We start from the raw sequence: 19,565 nt of genomic DNA, 5'->3' as shown, positions 1-19,565 counted from the left end.
TCCTTGTAGCAAGGCCAGGTGGGGAGCCTCCCTCCACCCCCTTCTGGGGCCTTCTCCCCTTCAGCTATTCAGGAATGTAGGTGCCTGCAGTAAAAACCACTAAAGATGTTTTCTTAGCTGCAGGCCTACCCACTGGGGCCCCTCGATGCAGAAGGACCCTTTGTGCAGATTCCTCCTCCTTCTCGCCCAGGAGCTGGCATCTCAGCTCCACCTCAGCTTCGACCTTGCTCTCCGCTCCTGTGGGTGAGTTTCAGGGCCTGGAGGACTGGAAGGGGCCCCTGTGCTGCTGAGAAAACCACCTGATCCAGAGCTCCCACCAGGGGCCCTCTGCCCCGCCTGCAGCCCTTCCTTTCCCCGGGAGCCCCACGGAGGGCAGCCAGTGGCAGGCAGGCAGCAAGGGGTGGGGGACAATAAAGGCCAGGTCGTCACCCCAGTTCAAGGGGACCCAGACTGTCTCCGTAGAGCCGCTGGACAGCACTGCATAGCGAGGGCGCTAAGACTGGTGTGCACGTAGGTGCTGTCTGCTCTGCTCAGAACCTCAAAGCCGAAAGGAAAGTCTCCGATTGGCCAGACTGCCTGTTATCACTCACGCACTTGGTACCAATTTAATGGAGAATAACATCCATTTGTCAGGCACTGAACAGGTGCCGGGAATCTGCCAGCTTGGCTGGAGCATGGTTGGGAGGGGGACATGGGGAGAGACAGGCCGAGAGCCTGGCAGCTAGTACCTCAAAGGGCAGCATCTTACCCCAGGCAACAGGAAGCCAACAGAGGGCTTTGTATGGGCTTCCCAGATGGCACTAGTGGTAAAGAGCCCGTCTGCCAGTGCAGGAGATATAAGAGACATGGGTTCCATCCCTGGGTCTGGAAGATCCCCTGGAGAAGGGCATGGCAATTCACTCCAGCATTCTTGCCTGGAGAATCCCGTGGACAGAGGAGCCTGGTGGGCTACAGTCCATAGCGTCAAAGAGTCAGGCACGACTGAAGCAACTTAGCATGCTTATCCCAGGATATTGAATATACAGGAGGACCCTGTTGTTTAACCACTCTATATGTAATAATTTGCATCTACCAATCCCAGCCTCCCTCCTCATCCCTCCCCTACCTGCCCCACCTTGGCAACCACAAGTCTGCTCCCTACGTCTATGAGTCTGTTTTGAAGATAAGCTCATTTGTGTCATATTTCAGATTCCACATATAAGTGATATCATGTGGTGTTTGTCTTTCTGACTTACTTCCCTTAGTGTGATCATCTCTAGTTGCTTTTCTTTTCCCTTAGTTTTTCAGGGAACCAAGCCCTCTGGTGGATGCCTTTCTGGGGAAACGAAGAAAGAGAGAGGCTGACGGAGGCAGAGCCACTGAAAGGTCTACCGGCGCTGTGCAGGCCCTGCCCACTTCCTTTCTCTTGCAGTGAGTTTCGTCCACACGGTGTCAGAAGGGCCGTGAGTGGCGGTAGCGAGGGGCCAGTCACCTCCCCAGCCCTGGCTCAGGCTCCTGATGCCCAGCCTTTGTGTGTACTGAGTGGGCTGGCTGGATGCTTAGGTCTCTATCAGTTGTGACCACACCCTCCTGTAAGGCCCCGGGGAGAAGGCAGAACCAGGCCCTGGGAAAGATCAACAGCCACGCTTGTGGTTCTTCCAGGTGCAGCCCTTCCAACCTGAGGTCGTAGAGGAACTGAGGCTGCAGAGGGCGGGGTGGGAATCCCACGGGTCCAGGGTCACCACACCCACATCCAGAAGTGAATTCTTCTGCTTATTTCTGTCCACGGGACCGAACAGCCACCGACATCCACCGGACCAGCATCACCCAGGGGAGCTGGCCTTCGTCCTGGACTCTCCTGGCCTCAGAGGAATCCAGATCACAGTTGGCGGGGTTAGATTGCTCAGGCCAACTGATCCCTTCAGAGATACACAAACTAGGGCTTGTGGAATCTCAGGGCGAATACAGAACACGCTGGCAGCCAGATCACCTGACCTCCCCCCGCCCCAGGGTGGGGGTTGTCTGACCACCCCATCACCTGACCTCAGGTCACCACCCTCCCCTGCAGTGTGGTTCTCTACTGCGTAACATAATATAATCACGGAGTAACTCCCGAGGACAGGGGCAGAGATCACGCGGCCGCCTGAGAATTCTGCCTCCAACAGGGCTGGAGGCTCCCGTCCCCCTCACCTGGCCAGACCCCCAGGCCAGCTCCTGGGAGGAAGTGTCCTTCTCAGCTCTTGACTGCCCCTAATTACTCAGCGAGGTTGGACCAGACCTCCCAATACATCGATTAGAACAGGGTGGTGGACAGGCCGGTGGGTGGACGGCTTTTGTCTCCCAGAGGCGAGTTCCCTCCCACCCAGCTGGCCCAGATCCGCGTGTCTCAGCCTGTGGTTTCGGTGTCCAAGCCTCGAGTGCAGAGATGCCCATGGGACGCCAAGAGGGAAGATGTTTGAACACTTGACAGTTCTAACAGTGGTGCCCTTCCAGCCAGGATCCCCCGGCACCCCATTCTGTTCTATTCTTTTATTTGGCCATGTCAGGTGGCTTGTGGGATCTCAGTTTACTGACGAGGTACTGAACCTGGGCCACTGCAGTGAAAGCCCAGAATCGTAACCACTGGGCCACCAGGGAACTACCCACCCGCACTGGACACACACACTTTCATTCTGCATTTCTACCTGGTTCCCTCAAATTTTACTACGCCTTAACTTTAATAAATATTTATTGAGAGCAAGCTCAGTGTACTGGCATAGGGGTTGGAGGCTAGGGGTCAGGACCCTTGCCTCCAGAAGACTGAAAGGCAAAGAAATACAAGCTGAAAACCAGTGGCTTCCTGTCCAGGTTCTGAAACGTACTGGCCCTACGACTTTGGCCCTATGACTTCCTCGTTTGTTTGCCTGAAAAACGGGTGATACTCATGGGTTGTTGTTGAGACACTAAATATACAGATGGATCATGGCCAGAGCTTCTATAAAAATAGATCTCTGACCTGCAATCAGCGGCAACCATGCCAGGAAGCCAGCCTGCTAGCCGTAAGTCAGACTTGTAGGAAATCAGACCGCTATCCCGGACAAGTGGTCCAGAATGTCAAACAGTTACCCCGGCAGCAATCATCCCACGTCGGCAGGGCTTAATTAACGATTGACAGCTGCCCTAGCTCTTATCTGGGCTTCCAGCTTAGGACCAATCAGAGAAAACCAGGTATGCACTTCTAACCTCTCACATAGGACACCCTACTTTTTAAAAAACGTTTATTTATTCTTGGCCATGTCATGTGACATGTGGGATCTTAGTTCTCCAACCAGGGATCGAACCTGTGCCCCCTGCCTTGGAAGTTCAGTCTTAACCCATTGGGCCACCAGGGAAGTCTACGCTCTACTTCTATTATTGTTTTCATTTATTAATATCAGTTATTAATATTGTTAAATATAGTAATAATTATTAATATACACCGATTTAAATATTAATTGTTTCATTTTATTAATATTAATATTGTTAAATATATTAATATTTATTAACATACACGGATTTAAACAATATTAATAGATAGTATTAATTTTTTGCCACACCGTGGGGTTTACAGGATCTTAGTTTCCAGACCAGGGATTGAACCTGGGCCCCCTGCATCAGGAGCACAGAGTCTTAGCCACTGGACCACCAGCGAAGTCCTGGGACGCTCCTATCTGGAATTATGTCACAATACAGGCAAACATCCTCCTCTGTCTCCATGTGCAGCCTCTTCTACAATCTCCCTTCCCTCCAGAAGGGCTCCAGGGGCCACAGAGGGGGTGAGCCTTCCCTCTCTCTGTCCCCGGGTCTTCTCCAAACTCAGCATACCCTGAGGGGCATCTGGGCCCTCCATCCTGGACTCACCTTCTCTATGATGCCTGGACCCTCCCAGTGGTCTCCTAAGGGCTCTCCAGCCTCATCAATCCCTCGTCTATAATGCAGTTGGAGGGATCCTACTGGAATGTGATCTTAAGAACCATCGGAAGAAACTCAGCCTCCAAGAGAGGCCTCCAAGCCGGCACCACCCACTTTTCCACCTTCATTCATTTCCCACTGGGGACGGCCCGTCCCCCACCCACCAGGTTTCGGCAAAGTCCTCTCTGTTTTTACCTGACTCCAAGAGTGAGAAGAAAGCAAAACGATGCGTGCTCTATGCCTCCCTCCTGGGTCTGTGCTCCCAGCTAACTCAAGCACCTTGCCCAACTGTGAGATGCACCGAACCCAGGGATGAACAAACAGGCCTGCATCTGAGTCCTGCCTCACCACGAACTAGGCATGTTTTGCAGGCCAATTGCTTTAACTCTTTGACCCTCAGTATATGTCCATCTATGGGCTTCCCTGGTGGCTCAGACAGTAAAGAATCTGCCAGCAATGCATGGTTCATCGAGACTAACGTTCATCGAGACCCTGGTTCTCTGGGTGAAGGTCGTGAAGGTCCATGGAGTCGCATAGAGTCAGACATGACTGAGCAACTAACTCTTGCCCTTTTTTCATGTCCATCTAGAAAAACAAAGGTAATAATTCTTACCTCCTGAGGGTTATTATGAAGAGTCTATTAGATGGTGCAAACAAAATATTAAGCCTAGTGTCTGGTCCTGTGGCTCCCCAGGTGGCTCAGCGGTAAAGAATCTGCCTGCCAATGCAGGAAATGCAGATGCGGGTTTGATCCCTGGGTCAGGAAGGTCCCCTGGAGGAGGAAATGACAACCCACTCTAGTACTCTTGCCTGGAAAATTCCATGGACAGAGGAGCCTGGCAGGCTACAGTCCATGGGGTTGCAAAGGGTCGGACATGACTGAGCAACTAACACTTTCACTCTATGGGAGCCCACTTCTATTTCATCACAGAGGAGCTCCCTGGAGGTGAGGCAGCAGGTCTAAGAGGGAGATCAGAGGTCTCAGAAGGCCAGGAGGCGCTTGCATGTGTGCGCGCGCACACACACACACACACACCCACCACAAACACACAGGTCCATGGGAGAGTCTCAGAAGCTGCTGCTTATTCTGTGAGATGCCTCCCAACCAGCAGGCTGTGTCTCACCCTTCTACTCTGAACTGAGGTTCATCCAGGACTCTGGAGTTTGCCAATCGACTTGACCGTGGGTCCCGTGTTGTCCAACCTCCACATTTTACAGACGAGCTAAGTGAGACCCCTGGGGCCAGAAATGACTTTTCCAAGGTCATGCAGTGTGTTGGTATCAGAGAAAGGTCCAGAACCCAGGTGCCCTGGTGCCAGCTCAGTGGGTTCCCCACCATTAAAGCCAAATACTGTGCCATCATCCCACCTGTCAGTCACTTCTCAAAAGTCGGGCCCCTGGAAGCACTCTCGATGGAGAACTTAGAAAAACTCCTGCTCTAGCCCACCCCACGTTGACGTCTGCTGGCAATGCCCGCTGTCCCAAAATGAACAGGTGACTGCTGGCACACGGCTCCCCAGCCATCTCCCCTCCGGCCACGTCCAGCCAACCAGGCGGGCACCTGAACCGGTTGGGGCACCCGGCCTGAGACCCTCAGTTCCCACGGTCCCTGGCCCAGGCCAGCACCGGGCTCGGCAGGTGGAAGGAACCCTCCCAGCCAGCTGTGCCCTAATGCCCCTTGGCAGTGAGCTCTCTGATGCCAGCCCCCTTCCCACAATCCTGCCTCCCGCGGCCCTGGGAGACCCAGTCATTCGGTCCTTCTCTCTGGAAAAGGAGCAACGCCCTGCCCTTCTCCACAGAGGCCTCCAAGTCCCGCCTGAGACCACAGCCTTCCATTTAGAGCCGCCCCCACTCTCCCGGGAGTAGTGTGGCCATCAGGGGCTCCAGTGCCAGGGCAGCTGGGCATTCCTCTCCCTGGCTTTGCCCTGTCTGCTAAATATACATCTAGGAGGAGTCTAGGAGGGAAACGCCACAGACCTTGTTAACTCTTTCACTTCCAGCAGCCGTGGAGAGTTGGGGTGGCGGGGCGGAGCCAGGCCGGCAAGTGGGTGGAAGGGGTGCCCAAGACTGGAGGAGCCCTTGCCCAGGCTCAGCTGGAGGGGTGGGAGGCCCCAGCCACGGCCAGGGGCATGGGACCTGAGGTCAGAGGTCAGGGGTGACTGTGGGAAGTGGACCACCATGTCCTCATCACCCCATCCCCGCTCCTGCCTAGAGGACCCCGAGAAGGAGGGTAGGTGGGGGCCCTGGGCGGGAAACCCCTTTTGGCCACGAGGCGGAGTCAGGCCCGCACCCACTTTCTCCAGGGGCACCTGGTGGCCTGAGCTCTCCTTTCCAGGAGAAGGTGAGGGAGGGCCAGGCGGCAGACCGGATCCCCCCGGGGGCGTCCTCTTTCCCGGTTCCTTGAGGGGAGGTGTGATCAGACAGGAGGAGGCTCTGGACGAGCCCCCACACCCCCCTTCCCTTCTTCCCTCCCCTGCAGGGCGCCCCTCAGCCAGGCCTGCCTTCCTGCCCCCTCGGTGCCTGGGGAGCCCCCGGGGGCCCTGGCTGAAGGGCTGCAGCATCTCGGGAGCCCCGCCCCGGTACCCTACCCCGGGTCCCAGCTCGGAGGGTGACTCACTGTGGGGTCGGCGGGCCCCCTGCCCGCTTCTCCCCGCCCCGTCTCCCTCCCCTTCCCGCCCCCTCCCTCCATCCTGGCGGTGTGGGGCTGAAGCCGAGGCTCACACTCCCTGAGTGGGGAGTGTACCCTGGGCAGGAGCTGCTGGGGGAGCCTGGGACCCTAGAGGCACTGACCGAGGCCCTGCGGCTGCGGAGCCCGGGAGGACCGGTGCCCACCGCGGGGAGGGCAGGCAGCCAATGTGGGATCAGCGGGAGGGGCTGCCCGGACCAGGCGGAACGGACGAGGGTGAGGACCGGGCCCTTCACACACTGCCTCGCGCAGCCAGCCTTCCCAGTCGCCAGGAGGACCTGGGGAAACCGCCGCGACAGTGACACCCGCCGGTCTCCGCCACCTCCCGGCTTGGAGGAAGGTCTTGACTCCGTGGCCTCAGGGTGGAGAAGAGCTACTAGGGGACCGGTTGAGCCCTTCCGCCCAGCTGCTCCGTGCTGGCTGCGGACGTGATGGGGATGGGGGTGGGGGTGAGGGTGGGTGGGGGCGTGGAGGGGCGTGGAGGGGTGGGGGTGGGGGTGGGGCTGGGGATGGGCAGGCGCAGTTTCTTGGCAATAACTTAGATCTGCCTGGAAATCTGCTTTAAAGGCCCGCCCCCTGGCTACCAGGCCAGTCTGCGCATCCGGCCTATCCTGCAGCGCCCCCTGCTGTCTTATCCCATAGTGACGGGACAAAGCGGGAAGTTGGGTTGCAAGACCCTCAAGCTTCCCCGCTGACAAAGGAATCAGGGCCTTGGTGGGGATGGGGAGGTGGGGAACACCAAGATTCCCAAGACACTCCCTTGCCAAAGACCATCCCATTGTCCCTGCCGACAGATCTATAACCTGGCCGACCAAGGGGCTCAACATTTAATCTGGTAAATAAGTAAAGTTTTGCTCTCTGGGGGCGACCCCCTTCCCTGGGCATGGTTGCTGAAAATAGCAGACCCTCTAGAAGGCTGGTTCCTTGTCTCCAGCATGCCCCCTCCCACCCTTCCCCATCCCAGGAGCACGTGGACAGCCATGGGGCCCTTTACCCAATGGACACGGAGGGGGTGGAGGTTGGGGGCTGGGGATGGAGGTGGGGCTGGGAGGTGGAGGAGGCCACAGCGGGATTAGGGGAGTGAGGTCAGAAGCCCCCGGGACCACTGACCACTACATGAGGGGGCAGAGGCAGTGAGTGCAGGTAAGAGGGGATCTTTGGCAGTGCTGGGGAGCCGTGCACACTTCAGTGACACTTGCTCAGTTGTGTCCGACTCTTTGCAACCCCATGGACTATACAGTCATGGAATTCTCCAGGCCAGAATACTGCAGAATCCCTTTTCCAGGGGATCTCCCCAGCCCAGGGATTGAACCCAGGTCTGCCGTATTGCAGGCGGATTCTTTACCAGCTGAGCCACAAGGGAAGCCTGTGCAAACCTTAAGCCCAACGCGGAATGGAAAAAAAAAACCCAACACGCTGTTGGATGTGGGAGCATTAAAGGGAGCCCAGGAAATGTGGCAGACAACGACTTTATTCTCCTGCCCGAGAACAAATAAGAGCAGCAGCCGGAAAGGGGGCCAGCAACCCCGTCACAGCTAAGAAAATGGAGAAAATTCTTCTGAACGAGGAGGAGATATTCTCAGTGTGGAATTTCAAAGTTCTGTAGCCGACTTCGGGAAACTTCTTGAGGGAAGACACTTGTCCTCAGATGTTTCTTCATTATGGTTTAACCAAAAATATCAAGATCTTCCAAGAATTCAGGAAGAAAGGAGAGGTCACATTTGAGGATTCAAGACTGACGTTGAATTCTGCTACACCAACCAGAAAGAAAGGTGGGGAGACATTTCCTAAAGAGCTAAGAGAAAAATTCTTCTCGTCAAAAACCGGACATGCAGCCAAACGAAACTTCCTTTTGAAATAACCACAGTGCTATGGGCCAAATTGTGTCTCCCTAAATTCGTAGACTGAAGCCCTAACCCTCTGTACATCAGAATGTGAATTTAAAGAGATGACTGAGTTAAAATGAGGCCATTAGGGCGGGCACACATCCAATATGACTGGTGTCTTTTTAAGACGAGGAGATTAGGGGACTTCTCCTGGCGGACCAAGTGGTTAAGACTTTGCCTTCCGATGCAGGGGTGCAGGTTCGGTCCTTGGTCAGGGAACTAAGATCCCACATGCCTTGCAACCAGAAAGCCAAAATATAGAACAGAAGTAACATAACAAATTCAATAATGACCATAAAAATGGTCCACATCAAAAAAATCCTAAAGAAAAAAAAATATTAGGACACAGAGACACCAGGGATATGCCTGCAAAGAGGAAAGAGCTTTGGAAGACACAGAGGAGAGCATCTGTAGCCAAGGGATAAGGCCGCCGAAAGCAACCAGCTTGCCGACACCTTAATCTTGGACTTCCAGCTCACAGAGCCTTAAGAAAATTAATTTCTGTTGCTTAAGCCCCCCAGACTATGGTATTTTGTTATGGCAGATCTAGGAAATGAATACACCTGGACACAGAGATCAGAAAACAAGCTGTCGACCAACTTCTAGACTGGCAGAAATCATATGTAGACTTGGAAATACGTGACAAACAACTGTCCTCAGGTATTAACACAGGGTTAAAGATAGGAGATAAGATCAACTGATGAAATGGAAAATCTGGGGTGGGGTGGGAGGAACCTGCAAGGGAAAAGCTTGGAATTTCAAAAAGGATTTCCATCAGCCAAGGTATTTCAGCAGGTGGGGTGGAAACGAGCAGGGTGACCCACACCCGGGAAGTGAAGTTCTCCAGAAGCCATTGAGGCTTTAATGACAAAAATTTGCAAAGGAAAGATAACCATCTTCAAGAGTACCTTTCATTCCCATTTCAGTGGCTTGTTATCACAGTGATGATTTCTCGCTTTCATTAAAGGTTATAAAGATATCAAAAGGGAACTGCTACCTAAAGCTTCATAGGGAAATATGATGGTGGTGGTAAGTTAGTCTCTAAGTCATGTCCGACTCCGTGTGACCCCATGGACTGTAGCCTGCCCGGCTCCTCTGTCCATGGCATGGGCAGCAGTTCCCTTCTCCAGGGGATCTTCCCAATCCAGAGATTGAACCCAGGTTTCCCACACTGCAGCCAGATTCTTTACAGTCTGAGCCCCCAGGGAAGCCCCTTAGTTCCCAGACCAGGGATCAAACCCGTGTCCCTTGCACTGGCAGATGGATTCTTAACCACTGGACCACCGGTGAAGGCCCTTTCTGTCTCCGTGAAGACAGCTCCCCAGCCAGTTGAAAGAGGCTTCTTGTCTTGCCCCACTGCAGCTGCCTTCCATGGCCAAGGTCTCCCCTGAGACTGGACAGCTCTCCTGCAGGGCCCTGCAGGTTTCCTATAAAGTGGGAAGGGGGGTCTCTCCCTCACAATGTGTCATTTGATTCTGCGTCAAAAGATGCCTTTCTTCCCAGCACTTCGCGCTGTAGGGTGGACTTGGTCCCTGGGAAGGGCTGGGGGAGGCATCATGTCTTGCGCCCCTTCTTAAGGAACCTACACTCACACCCACTTCCTCCTTAAGCAAGGAATGAAGCTCTGGTTCATCAGCTCTTCCCATGGACGCGTCTCTGTGCACACAGTGTTACTGAACAAGAGTCGGGTCCTGTGCCTGCACGCAAAGCCCGCCTACTGACACCAGGTTGTGGTGAAGGAAGTTCAGATCAGTCGCTCAGTTGTGTCCGACTCTTTATGACCCCATGAACTGCAGCACGCCAGGCCTCCCTGTCCATCACCATCTCCTGGAGTTTACCCAAACTCATGTCCATCGAGTTGGTGATGCCATCCAGCCATCTCATCCTCTGTCGTCCCCTTCTCCTCCTGCCCCCAATCCCTCCCAGCATCAGAGTCTTTTCCAATGAGTCAATTCTTTGCATGAGGTGGCCAAAGTATTGGAGTTTCAGCATCAGCATCAGTCCTTCCAAAGAAGACCCAGGACTGATCTCCTTCAGAATGGACTGGTTGGATCTCCTTGCAGTCCAAGGGACTCTCAAGAGTCTTCTCCAACACCACAGTTCAAAAGCATCAATTCTTTGGCGCTCAGCTTTCTTCACAGTCCAACTCTCACATCCATACATGACCACAGGAAAAACCATAGTCTTGACTAGACAGACCTGTGTTGGCAAAGTAATGTCTGTGCTTTTGAATATGCTATCTAGGTTGGTCATAACTTTCCTTCCAAGGAGTAAGCGTCTTTTAATTTCATGGCTGCAGTCACCATCTGCACTGATTTTGGAGCCCACAAAAATAAAGTCTGACACTGTTTCCACTGTTTCCCCATCTATTTCCCATGAAGTGATGGGACCAGATGCCATGATCTTCATTTTCTGAATGTTGAGCTTTAAGCCAACTTTTTCACTCTCCTCTTTCACTTTCATCAAGAGGCTTTTTAGTTCCTCTCCACTTTCTGCCATAAGGGTGGTGTCATCTGCATATCTGAGGTTATTGATATTTTTCCCAGCAATCTTGATTCCAGCTTGTGCTTCTTCCAGCCCAGTGTTTCTGCATATAAGTTAAATAAGCAGGGTGACAATATACAGTCTTGACATACTCCTTTTCCTATTTGGAACCAGTCTGTTTTTCCATGTCCAGTTCTAACTGTTGCTTCCTGACCTGCATATAAGTTTCTCAAGAGGCAGGTCAGGTGGCCTGGTATTCCCATCTCTTTCAGAATTTTCCATAGTTTATTGTAATCCACGCAGTCAAAGGCTTTGGCATAGTCAATAAAGCAGAAATAGATGTTTTTCTGGAACTCTCTTGCTTTTTCCATGATCCAGCGGATGTTGGCAATTTGATCTCTGGTTCCTCTGCCTTTTCTAAAACCAGCTTGAACATCTGGAAGTTCATGGTTCATGTATTGCTGAAGCCTGGCTTGGAGAATTTTGAGCATTACTTTACTAGCGTGTGAGATGAGTACAATTGTGCGGTAGTTTGAGCATTCTTTGGCATTGCCTTTCTTTGGGATTGGAATGAAAACTGACCTTTTCCAGTCCTGTGGCCACTGCTGAGTTTTCCAAATTTGCTCGCATACTGAGTGCAGCACTTTCACAGCATCATCTTTCGGAATTTGAAATAGCTCAACTGGAATTCCATCACTTCCACTAGCTTTGTTCGTAGTGATGGTTTCTAAGGCCCGCTTGACTTCACATTCCAGGATGTCTGGCTCTAGGTCAGTGATCATACCATCGTGATTATCTTGGTCGTGAAGATCTTTTCTGTACAGTTCTTCTGTGTATTCTTGCCACCTCTTCTTAACATCTTCTACATCTGTTAGGTCCATACCATTTCTGTCCTTTATCGAGCCCATCTTTGCATGAAATGTTCCCTTTGGTATCTCTAATTTTCTTGAAGATATCTCTAGTCTTTCCCATTCTGTTGTTTTCCTCTATTTCTTTGCATTGATCGCTGAGGAAGGCTTTCTTATCTCTCCTTGCTATTCTTTGGAACTCTGCATTCAGATGCTTATATCTTTCCTTTTCTCCTTTGCTTTTCACTTCTCTTCTTTTCACAGCTATCTGTAAAGCCTCCCCAGATAGCCATTTTGCTTTTCTGCATTTCTTTTCCACGGGGATGGTCTTGATCCCTGTCTCCTGTACAATGTCATGAACCTCCATCCATAAATTCATCAGGTACTCTATCTATCAGATGTAGTCCCTTAAATCTATTTCTCACTTCCACTGTATAATCATAAGAAATTTGATTTAGGTCATACCTGAATGGTCTACTGGTTTTCCCTACTTTCTTCAATTTAAGTCTGAATTTGGCAATAAGGAGTTCATGATCTGAGCCACAGTCAGCTCCTGGTCTTGTTTTTTGCTGACTGTATAGAGCTTCTCCATCTTTGGCTGCAAAGAATATAATCAATCTGATTTTGGTGTTGACCATCTGGTGATGTCCATGTGTAGAGTCTTCTCTTGTGTTGTTGGAAGAGGGCTTTTGCTATGACCAGTGTGTTCTCTTGGCAAAACTCTATTAGTCTTTGCCCTGCTTCATTCCGTATTCCAAGGCCAAATTTGCCTGTTACCCCAGGTGTTTCTTGACTTCCTACTTTTGCATTCCAGTCCCCTATAATGAAAAGGACATCTTTTTTGGGTGTTAGTTCTAAAAGGTCTTGTAGGTCTTCCTAGAACCGTTCAACTTCAGCTTTTTCAGCATTACTGGTTGGGGCATAGACTTGGATTACTGTGATATTGAATGGTTTGCCTTGGAAATGAATAGAGATCATTCTGTTGTTTTTGAGATTGCATCCAAGTACTACATTTCAGACTCTTCTGTTGACCGTGATGGCTACTCCATTTCTTCTGAGGGATTCCTGCCCGCAATAGTAGATATAATGGCCATCTGAGTTAAATTCACCCATTCCAGGGGAAGGAAAGGGTAGCGTTTATTGCAGGGTGCCAAGTGAGAAGTCCAGGCACCCAGTGCTTTAAAAGCCCGAACTCCTTATTTGGTATGTTAAATTACATGGAAATACATTTGTTGGACGAAAGGAAAACAGTCAAACAAGATAAAATCATAACAGTCTAGTCATTAAACCAAGTCAAAGACTTCAGTTTCTCTTCAAGAGCTATAGGTAATATTCTGTGCAAAGTCCTTGGAGCTATTTTTGCAGCGACTGAAACCCCCACCAGGTGGAAGACGTTAACTGTATGTGATCCGCGGGCACGTAGGCTCCAGATGGGTTGCAAACAGAAAGGTTGATGATGTTGACTCCTGATTACCTCACTACCCACCAATCAGAAACTCACCCTGCCACCGTCTCCCTCACTCTGTCTAAAAACCTTTCCCCAGGGCTTCCCTGGTGGCTCAGGGGCAAAGAACCTGCCTGCCATGGCAGGAGACAGGTTTGACCCCTGGTCCGGAAACATCCCATATGCCATGTAGCAGCTAAGCCCGTGCCCCACAACTGTTGAACCTGCACTAGAAACCGTACTCCGCAGCAAGAGAAGCCACCGTAATGAGAAGCCCACATACTGCAGCTAGAGAGTAGCCCCCGCTTCCTGCAAGTGGAGAGAAAACCCTGCAGCAACACCCAGAGACCCAGCGCAGCTAGAAATAAATAAATAAGATTATGTTAAAACACAAAACACTTTCCCTAAAAGCCATCAGGGGGTTGCAGCCTTTTGAGCACTAGCTGCCTGGATTCCTATCTCGGCATCTGCAATAAACACGGCACTTTCTTCCACCACAACCCGGAGTTGGTGGACTGGCTATGCTGCGCTGGGGGGAGTGGACCCGCGTTTGGTTTGGTAACGATGGGGGAATCCGCCGTGCCCCTGACCGACTCAGGGCAGGCTGACGTTGCTCAGAGGTCCTCCGTTCTTTCTCTCAGTTTTTGGGACCAGAGGTGCCTCATAATTTTTCAGAATAGAGGAAGGTAATGTGTGGTTTAGACAAAGTAACAGATCTCCAGTCTAGCAGGGTGTAGGGCATCAGCCCCAAATTACACCCGCTGAGTCTGAAATGCAGTCTGCGCAGCTCCCGGCACCAAGACACACCCGAACCGGTGCCTGTTCCGGTCAGGTTTCGCCACCCAATGTGTTTGTGGCAAACGCAGGACACGGTCTTGCTTTTCAGAGCTTTTTGGAATCTAGAACTGTGGACAAAGGATTGGGGACCGTCTTTTCTACCTTATGGGTGCGGCTGAAAGTGCCTTCCTAGACATTCCTGCTGTGGGGAGAGAAGTAGGGAGGGAAGGGGGAAGGTCAAGGGCATTCATTTTGCACTGACTGTTTGCCCGGCGCATATCTGCCTTTTTCGCTTCTGTGATCCCACGAAGGGGTTGGGTGCTGGTGAGGGCCCGCCTGGACCTCCCTTTCAGGGGAAAGGTCAGTTCAGCCTGATCAAGAAGCAGAAAGCAGACTGCTAATGTGTTTACCCAATGCCTGGAGCAGGTGGGAGGTCCGTCTGCTGTCCCTCCCAGCTGCCTTTCCAGGCTGGCACCGCCAAAAGGAGAGAGTCTAGGAGGGGCGGGCAGAGCCCCCCTGGCCTCCCGTCAGTGGAGCCATCTCCCTTCCCCACCTTGGTAGAGAAAGAGCCTTCTTCCCCAAGTGCAGTGAGGTCAGCAGCGTGGCCGGGGCCGCCTCTCCCCTCTCCTGGCCCCTGAGCTAAGAGGGCCTTTTGTTGCTTAGTCCTGCTCCTTGGCAACCATGAAGACTGCAGCCCCGGGCTGTTTGGGGCCCCTGAACCTATTCTGGCTCCAGGGCAGGGAGTCAATCAAAATCAGTCCAGGACACTCAAGACCCCAAGGTCTTTATATCGCCCCAGAGCTGGGACATTGAGTCTACTTAAGACCACTTTCCCAGACAGCTCCTCCCCATTGTTCAGCCCCCACACATGGTTCCCCCTGGCCCAGGAAAGGCCTGGAATCCTGGGGACATCTTCCTCTCTCCCCGGCATTGCCAGCAGAAGCCAAAGAAGTAATTGACGCAGGGAATGAGAGGTGGGCTCCAGGAAGGGGTGGGATAAAAGCAATTCATATTCATCCATCCGTCCATCTATTCATTCGTTCATTCAACCCACCAACATTAATTTAGCTTCCTGGGGAGCCACCCCTGAAGTGAGAAACCTCTCTCCCCACCCCCAGATTGCAATGGAGAGTGTTGATAAAGTTTGTGGGCACAACCACAGACCCCAGTACTCCAAGCATGAGCCACCCCAAGCTCCCTGCGTGGGCTCCTCCTCTACAGTTCTGCCCCCTTGGGGAGTCCCGGAGGCTTCAGCATAGGCTCTGCCACCATGCCCACTGACCGTGACCCCAGGGTGCAGGGCAGGTGGGCGTCCTGGAAGACCCCTCGGACAGTGGCCCGAAAAGTCTTGCTGACGAAACAGTAGAGGCCGAAGTTGACGGCGGTGTTGAGCATGGCCACCATGTTGGCCACATCCAGGGCCAGGTGGACCCTCCAGTCGTGGTAGACGGGGGCCACGTACAGGTGGTAGAGCATGACAAAGGTGCGGGGTGCCCAGAGGAGGGCGAAGAGCGTGGTGACGCCCAGGAGGATGGCGGTGCTCTTGCCCACCTGGGGCCGCGGCCTGCTCTGGCCCCTCCGCTGCAGCCGGCGGACGATGGCCAGGTTGGCCACCAGGAAAACGCCGCAAGGGACGAAATAGACAATGAGGCAGTGAGCCCACTTGAGCACCTCGTCCAGCGTGCTGGGCGGGTCCGCGTCCCTCCACACATCCAGCCACCAGTAGAAGGGGATGCCAGTGAGCAGCGCAGCGCCGAGGACAGCGGCGACGGCCCGCTGGGCCCGGCCCGGGGACGAGGTGGCCCGGTGGCGCAGGGGGTGGCACAGGGCACTGTACCGGTCCACCGTGAGCAGGACGGCGATCCAGACCGAGGCATGGTTGGCAGCAAACTCCAGGATGTTAGCTGTGCGTACCACGGCCTGGGGCACCTCTCGGGCCAGCACAGCTCCCTGCAGGAGGAAGCCCACGAACACGATGACCACCTGGGTGACGATGTCCGAGGCTGTGAGTGCCAGAAGGTAGTAGTAGGAGGGCTTCCGTGTCCTGGTGGCGAGGCGGGCCAGGGCCACCGTGGTCAGGAGATTGACTGATGGTCACCGAGGTTAGGGAGGGGAGGGGTCAGAGGTTAGAAGGGCTGCCTGGCTGTGCTTTCTCATCGTCCCTCCCCGCCTGCTGCTTCTTGCCTCTCTTTTCCTCTTTCTGGAACCTTCTTAAAGCTCACTTTGTTGGAAAGGTTAAGCAGATCAGCCTTGCCTTGTCCAGCCATGGCACTGCAGGCCACTGCCTTACCAGGCTACAGGCAGGGATGAGCCATTCCCTAATTCCACCCATCCTCTCCTGCATCCATACCACACCCCTGCTCTGCTCTCTGAATGCAGCGGATGGTGCAAGAAGCTTTCAGTGTGATGCTCTGGGCTGTTCTGCATGAACTTAGTCATTCTAGGAGATCCCCATTCCTGGGGGAAGAAGGGGGCTGTCTGCTCTGTTGAAAACTTGGGTTTAGCTATTGAGCACGCCAAACTTCTGCAATGGCTCAGCGGTAAAGAATCTGCCTGCAATGCCGGAGATACAGGAGTTGCCTGTTCGATCCCTGGATTGGGAAGATCTCCTGGAGAAGGAAATGGCAACCCACTCCAGGCTTCTTACCTGGAAGATCTCATGGACAGAGGAGCTTGGTGGGCTACAGTCCATGGGGTCACAAAGCGTCAGACACGACAGCCACTGAGCACCCTCGCTTTTACTCCGCTCTATGCTTGGCTCTGCAGTGACCCAGAGCACCCCCACAAGGCAAGAGGAAGGAATCCACGATCCTGTGTCTCAGGGGTCAGCATGGAGGATTGGCACCCACTGAAGGAGGACCCCAATTTCTGGCCCAGCCCTGGACCCCAGACCTCACTCCCCACTCACCAGGCAGCCCCAGGCCCAGAAGGACACTGTAGTAGATGACAGGGATGACCCCAGCCACACAAGGGGACGTCACGGGGCTCTCGGGCCGATGGCCTTCAAACTCCTGGCTCAGCCCACTGCTGTTGGGTGTGGGCAGCAGGGTCACCCATAGCTGGGCAGCTAGGAGGTGCAGAATGGCAGGTTAGAACTTTTGGTCTCTTTCCAGCCTGGCCTGGAGCAGCCCCACCATGACCTTGGCCCTGAGGTCTTTACTCACCCTGGCCCCATGCAGAGCCCCTAGTCAGGTCCAGCCAAACGCAATCCCGACAGCCACGTCCTCTCCACCCCAGCCCACCCCCTCGGGGCCTGGCTCCACTATCAATGGGAAGAAGTACTCAGTGGCCTTTCTTGCCATCTTAGAGATTATTTCTGAATCGCCTGGTTCCCAGGCAGCCTGAGTCAGACAGTCTGAACTGGGGCTTGAGCACCGTGTTCGTAAGGCATCCTGGGTAACTGACCCGGACCCACGGTAACCATGGCAACCGCGCTGCTGTAGCAAACAGCTGCCTCCTCTTCAAGGAGAAATGTGACCAAGTTCTCTCCTTTCTACCCCAAAGAGCATCTCTCTCTCTCTGTCTCCTAGTACCACTGGAGCTGGAAGGGCCCTGGTTTTCAGACAGGGAAACTGAGTCCAGAGGGGTCAGGTGTGACCTGTCTGCCATCACACACATCTAGCTGGTGGCCGATCTGGGATGAGGACCAGACAACATGCTCTGGTCCCTCCCCACCTAGTCTACACTTTCAGATTTTAGGTTTCACCTTCCAGCTCTTGATTTTTTCCACTTCAAGCTCCCCATTCCCACCCTACCTCCAGATTCCTTGCTGACCTTGCCACCTCACTCTCCCTGCCCACCCTGGGTCTTAGGCACCTTACCTGTCTCATCTCCTGCCAGCCGCATGCTCCTGGGTCCTGGGTCACCCTGTGGCTTTTTCCAGGGGTGCCTGCAGCTCGCTCTCAGTTGTTTGCCTGACGATTCTTCCAGCAGCACTGACTCTGCAGTCAGCACGTGTGAAGCGGTGGGTGGTGGGAGGAGGGTGGGGGAGAAGGGAGGGGGAGGAGGAAGGGGGAGAAGGGGGAGGAGGGTGGGGGAGAAGGGAGGGGGAGGAGGACGGGGGGAAGAGGGAGGAGGGAGGGGGAGGAGAGAGGGGGAGGAGGGGGAGGAGGGGGAGGAGGGGGAGGGTGGGGCCCGAGGCCCAGGGGGATGAGCCTGAACAGTCGATACCATCTGGAGCAAAGCAGGATTACGAGGTAGCCTGGGAAGGGAAGGGGCGAGGCTGGAGGGTGGCCTTGGGAAGGGTAGCACTGGCACTCTGGATGGCCTGCCCCGTGCTCCAAGGGCACTGGGAACCGGCCTGGGCTCAGTCTGGCTGTCAGAAACCCTGGGGGCGAGGACTCTGAAGAAAGGCAGATGTGTTCCAGGAGCTGACTCAGAGAGGAGTGGGGGGCAACCCGTGCTGGGGAGGGAGCGCCGAGGCTGCCCTGGTCAGGACACGGATCTGGAGAGGAGCCCCCGGGCCAGGCTGGAAGGAATCGGTTGTGCAGTGGCTGCGGGTGGTGGGTCGAGAAGGAAGCTACCTTGAGGTGGGGTGGGGGTGCTGCTGGCCTGGAAGGATGGCAGGAAGCTGTGCCCAACGCTGGCTGGGACCCCCAGGAGGAGCCGGACCCAGCTGCCAGCAGCTCTGGGAAACCCAGACCCAGTGGCACCCCACAAGCCCTTGTTTTCCTAGCCCTGGTGAAATGGACTGTCCTTCAAGCGGTCACTAGCAAATAAACACCATCCGGCGTGGCTTGCAGTCCAGAGACTGGAATTTGAGCCTGGCCAGCTCTCCCATCCCACGTGGGGAAGAGTCACCAGCACAGCCAGCAGTGGGCGCCCAGGACAGTATGCGGATTGAGTCTGGGGCGAGCTGAGGCCCAGCCTGGAATCGCCTCCCACACTCACCCTCTGGGAATGCCGCAGAGCCAGTCTCTGGGCTCCCTGAGTTAGACCTGAGTCCCTGGGACAGCAAGGAGATCAAACCAGTCCATCCTAAAGGAAATCAACCCTGAATATTCATTGAAGGACTGATGCTGAAGCTCCAAAACTTCGGGTACCTGATGGGAAGAGCCGACTCGTTGGAAAAGACACTGATGCTGGGAAAGATTGAGGGCAAGAGGAGAAGGGGACTACGGAGGATGAGATGGTTGGATGGCATCACCGACTCAATGGACATGAGTTTGAGTAAACTCTGGGAGATGGTGAAGAACAGGGAAGACTGGTGTGCTGCAGTCGGTGGGGTTGCAAAGAATCGGACACGACTTAGTGACTGAACAACAACAAAGTTAAATCCCACTCTGGGGCTGGAAATACCAGGATGCCCACCTCCAGCCTCACCTTCACACCCAGCCTCGGAACTTACAGAAGTCTTGCTGCTCCCCGGTGGCCAGGTCCTGGCACTGCATACCCCCAAGAGTCCACTGGCTTTGGTCAGGTCCCGTGGGAGGCACGTAGGCACTCAGGTCCCCAGGCAGAGTGTCCGGGACTCCAGCAACAGAGGGTGCAAGAGGCACAGAGAAGTCCCCAGGCCACCACCTCCCTGCACC

The 19,565-nt window shown here is 53.9% G+C and overlaps 1 protein-coding gene and 1 long non-coding RNA gene across 3 annotated transcripts in view; one reads left to right on the top strand and one right to left on the bottom strand.

Moving 5' to 3' along the window:
- Positions 1-4,383, top strand: part of LOC147351009 (uncharacterized) — a 39,847-nt gene extending 35,464 nt beyond the window's left edge. The window contains exons 2-4 of one of the 2 annotated variants that reach the window (XR_015146831.1): positions 118-243; positions 1,280-1,410; positions 3,569-4,383. This is a non-coding gene — a long non-coding RNA (uncharacterized LOC147351009). Of the gene's footprint in view, positions 1-117; positions 244-1,279; positions 1,411-1,778; positions 2,720-3,568 lie in introns of those variants that run through there. The other variant, XR_015146832.1, reaches the window with a different exon arrangement.
- Positions 4,384-14,802: 10,419 nt separating this feature from the next.
- Positions 14,803-17,972, bottom strand: GPR142 (G protein-coupled receptor 142). The gene is made up of 3 exons (XM_086355220.1): positions 17,856-17,972; positions 16,943-17,101; positions 14,803-16,121 (listed from the first exon to the last, which is right to left on the bottom strand). The coding sequence occupies exons 1-3, from the start codon at positions 17,878-17,880 to the stop codon at positions 15,250-15,252; spliced, it is 1,056 nt and encodes a 351-aa protein (XP_086211346.1). The 5' UTR covers positions 17,881-17,972; the 3' UTR covers positions 14,803-15,249.
- Positions 17,973-19,565: the final 1,593 nt, after the last annotated feature.

Source organism: Bos grunniens, chromosome 19 (genome assembly GCF_055505025.1).
Source record: "Bos grunniens cultivar Pamir isolate PY7600 chromosome 19, Bosgru_T2T1.0, whole genome shotgun sequence".
Taxonomy (NCBI): Eukaryota; Metazoa; Chordata; class Mammalia; order Artiodactyla; family Bovidae; genus Bos; species Bos grunniens.
This window is presented reverse-complemented; position numbering and strand designations above follow the sequence as displayed.